The following is a 4381-nucleotide window of genomic DNA, read 5'->3' as shown; positions in this document are numbered from 1 at the left end:
TGGGTTCCATATTCACGTGCCTCTGGCTATGGCTGCACTAACAAGTAGAGCAGCCCAAAATTGTTGGTGCTAAGGATCCAATGTCTGCGCTAGACACATTTCAAGGGGTTTTTACTTTCCTTTAGTTCTGGTGTGGTCCCACGGACAGAACACCTGTCAGTGGTTGGAGCGTAGCCGCTGGAGTGCATCTTCCAGTTCAGTGTCGTGTGGAAGCAACCCAGCTTGTATACTTAAGACATGAAAGAAAACACAGTAAGAGAGGACGTCCAGGAGCTAGCCTTCAGAAATACACCCCTGCTCCAAACTAATCTGCTAGTTGAGGTGCGTCCTGTGTTTCACCCTCACAGACGTGCTAGCATGGAATGAAATAAGTCACTAGAGTTTTCTGCCATTTCGTATAAGCTATGCCTCCATGCAAGGACAATAAACATTCTCAGAAGTCACACAGTACCTCAATCACTGTAATTAAAATACTGACCAGGCTAGACTCTTTGTGGGGGGAAATAAAGGAAGCCACACTGTTTTACAATGGATGAGGCTCAGATACTGAATTTTCTTATTAACATGCTGCTCTACATCTTTAAAGAGACAAAAATAAGACTTACTAGCTCAAAACAAATCAAAGATGCATTTTACAGCGAACACCAAAGAAAATCAGTATGGTGGTTTTAAATGTTTCACCTAGCCTCAATTTTAATTTCAATACGTGAGTGGGCTTCTAAGGAAAATGTTGAGCATTTCATAACCTAAGCTTTCCACATGCCCATTTTCATCCAGTTGTTGAAAAATGTAAAGGATTAAGAACTTTTTGCCTTAAATAGATGCAAATCATATTTTATTATTCATTTATGTAATGTACAGAGATGCAAATCATATTTCATTATTCATTTATGTAATCATGTTTTAGGAAGGGCAAAGAGACAGTAGAGGTGTAAAATAAACTCATTCAGGCCTTTTTATTTCCTAGTACCCAAGCATCTTCAGTGATGGAGAGATCAGGACAAAGTTTTTTTTATACTGAAAAGTCCAAATTTCAATCTTGCTTTGGCAAGGAAAAAAAAAAAAGAAAATGATCTCACACTGTTTAGAGGATAATTTTTTTGTTTTTCTCTCCTGGTGAAATATCATTTACAACTACAAGAATCACTGTCTGTTAAAGCATCCCCTTGACAGTTAACGTTGGTCATATAGCTTGTTCATGGCATCTGGGAAAGTAAACTCGAGGCATCGTCGGCAAGTGCCAGCAGAATGGCTCTGCCACAGTGGAAGAAAGGGATTCAACACAGCTAGAACCCAACTCTCCGCCTAGCTATCCCTAAGGAAGAGCTGGTAGAGTAAAAACTCCTCAGCAAAAAGCCAGAAAAAGAAGAGCATTCGCAAATGAACTACTTTTAAACACAGATGCAACCTAAGGAAGACAGCTGGTCTGGGGCTTGGAAGAAATACTGCAGTTGGAGAAGCGGGAACAAGAATGGCTCTGCATATTTTTCTCAAGCATAGTGACCAAAGCCCTCGGAAGCCTCTGGAGCATTAAGGTCATGGCTGGGAGTTTATATTCCCCTGCTGCTCACTCTGTTGTGTCTCTAACTGTCTTGTGTGGCTTATGAGAAAAGCCTGTGCTTTTAGCAAGTTCTTTTGCAAAGCACGCACTTTCTACTTTAGCAGTGATTCGTTCTTGACCAGCAGGATGATAAATTAGAGTGCTCAGGTAATTAGAAAACTGGGAAAAGCCCAGCACCGGCTGGGAGGGAACTAGGAGAAGTTTAGTACCTGTTTTAAGGCCTCGGGCACGCAAAGTAAGAGGACCTGCATTGCCACGGAGGTGGCCAGGCACAGTCCCTACAACCGCAGAATATGCACCTGAGGAACAGAGAGACTGGAACTGTTTTTTACCCAGACTTATCTGGCTAGAAAGCACGCAAGAAAGACCCATAATGAGCTCTCACTGTAGTAATCTGCTGACCATTCACTGCCAGGGTTGACAGTCCTAAGAAACTTCACCTTTTTCAGGAAACACAGCTAGAGCAATCCACTTCAAACATATTGAACGTCAGTAAAAATAAAGCAGCAGTTTCCTGCTTTACGGCATTGCTAGCTTCTGGCCTGTTAATCCCAATTGTCATAATGGCCCGGTGCTTTTCTGTGCTGACATCTCTCTTCCCACATGAGGACAAAAAAAACCAGTCAGACTAAAAACGCATTTGGGTTCATTAAGAAGGGTGTCTAGGATGCTTATGTTCTCCCGTTACATTTACTGTGACACTTCAAAATAAACACCAGAGGTGAACCTAGGGTATTATTTTTTTACCCCCACAGAAGTTACTTCTTCACAAATGTGATCCATCAGGAAGTATGATTTCAATTTTTACACTACCGTGTTTAAATGGATTTTGCTCAGTTTGTATTTAAAAATCAACAAATTAGAACATGGGCCATTTCCTGGGGATTAATAAGAATGACCAGCTGTGAAGAACGGATGGTCTCAGGCACAGCTGGGGACCACTAATCTCTGCACAAAATGAAAAATATTAAACTTTTCCTTAATGCCTTAGAGAGACCTAGTTGGGTCTGTAGGCATGCGCCATCTGTAGAGACTTCGTTCACAGAATCCTGCATGCTTCAAGTTGCTTGAAAACTCTCTTGGTAGTCCTCCTTCAAAAAACATTAACTTCTAATTAGGCAGTAATTGGGATTAAAGGAGAACAGAGAAAAATTAAGTTTTCTCGAGAAACAAGAACTCAAATGTACCAAGACATGAAATCCAGGAATTAAATTCTATTCTCAGGGTAAGGAACTAGCCTGCAAACCTTCTGAGAAGGGATTGTCCTTTAGGATGTGTTTGAACAGCATCTAGCAAAATGGCTCAGATTTCTAGGCACTATTGTAACACAAAACAATAAAAGTAACTGCAGGAATTTACACAGAACTACTCCAAACAACCCAGGTGAAATGGTGAGGACCATTCAAAGGTGAAGGTACGTTCCTCGTAAATGTTTTCAGTGCATATAGTTGAAAATACAATATTTTGACTTTAAATAGCACTATGGAGGGAGCTGATGCTTGAAATTCAGAAGAAACAATATGGCTGATTTTCAGTCTGTTTCATCCTACTTTCCTCAATACAGCCAGCTGCATTTACACAAACTAAGGTTCTGGCCTTATTACTCATTTCCGAGGGACCTGGGGAAGGACTCCTCTCTCCTTCTGCCTTGTACTGGTGGAAACATTAATGCCAAAACCCAAAACCTCTTCCACTAGAGAAAGAGGGCAGGGAGCCAGCCCCATGGCGGGACATACTCTGCGAAGAGGTCTGTCGATCCTGCGCAGCTATCTGTTCACACACTTGGGGGTAGAAAGGCTAATAGTTGTGGGAACAGGATATTTTGTCATATATTATTATTCTGGCTTGAGAGTGAGGAAAAACTGCTGGCTTTCCTTCTAAAGTTATTGTATTTTCAATTGCTCGCAAGGTCTCCCAGAGCCCAGAGAGGTATTCTGTTAAACACTGAAATAAATAAAAACTGCTGTCTGATTGGCCAGAGATGAATAATTTCTTCTACCCCCACATATATCCATCTAGGATGTGCTTATTTGTATGATATGTGAACTAATTGTTTAACACTACCCCAGAACACAGTATTGTTCACCCAGAGAAAGCTACACAATAGAAATTTATTGACTCATCACACTACTGTTTTTTAGCCAATTATGTGCCAGGATTTTTCCTTCGGATATATAACAATAGCAGAAAGACGCTTCATTTCCTTGGGACTATTACTCTCCTGGGTGGCAAAATTAAAATCAGCCTCTATAAAACACATTTGTGACAGCTTACAGCAACCCCAAACGGCACAGAGGGCATCCTTTACTCTTGTGCGCTATTAGCAGCCATCCGGAAAACTGAGGGGGGATAGAGGCGGTGCCGTGCGAAACTCGGTGCCGTGTGGGCCAGCGCAAAACCTGTTCGCCATCTCTGTCCCACCGGAAACTTCCACGCAGGACAGCGGCCATCACAAGCAACGGGGTCCAGAGGCGAGGGGACGGCAACAATCACGATAATGACTAAATAACGAGGCACCCGGTAGCAAACTGCCTTGCCACTGTCCTTAAAAAAAAACAATAATAATAAAAGCGACCTGTTCATTTCATTTCTTCGGCGATAGCTGCCAGGTGGAAGGAACCGCAAGGCCTTTCCCTTTCGCTCTCCTGCTGCAGGAGGCTGGGGGCGGCCGGGAAGGCCCCGCACCAGGCCTCGGCCCGGCCTCGCCCAGCCCTGGGCGAAGGAGGCGGAATTTTCCCCGGTCGCCCCGTTAGGCAGAATAAAGCCCACCAGCTCAACAGCAAAAACGCATCTCGGCGCGGGCGGGCCCGCAGGGCCCCG

General features: G+C 43.3%; 1 protein-coding gene across 1 annotated transcript in view; it reads right to left on the bottom strand.

Moving 5' to 3' along the window:
* Positions 1–4381, bottom strand: part of LOC103919078 — a 36827-nt gene that overhangs the window by 23603 nt on the left and 8843 nt on the right. Inside the window, exons 2-4 of the mRNA XM_009326533.1 lie at positions 3983–4105; positions 2018–2156; positions 116–229 (exon numbers count right to left, since the gene is read on the bottom strand). Of these exons, the coding sequence (XP_009324808.1) occupies positions 116–229; positions 2018–2156; positions 3983–4105 (376 nt within the window). The remainder of the gene's footprint in view (positions 1–115; positions 230–2017; positions 2157–3982; positions 4106–4381) is intronic.

The sequence above is a fragment of the Pygoscelis adeliae genome, unplaced genomic scaffold (genome assembly GCF_000699105.1).
Source record: "Pygoscelis adeliae isolate BGI_AS28 unplaced genomic scaffold, ASM69910v1 Scaffold186, whole genome shotgun sequence".
NCBI lineage: Eukaryota > Metazoa > Chordata > Aves > Sphenisciformes > Spheniscidae > Pygoscelis > Pygoscelis adeliae.
Note: the sequence above shows the minus strand (reverse complement) of the source record. Positions and strands in the feature narration are given on the sequence as shown.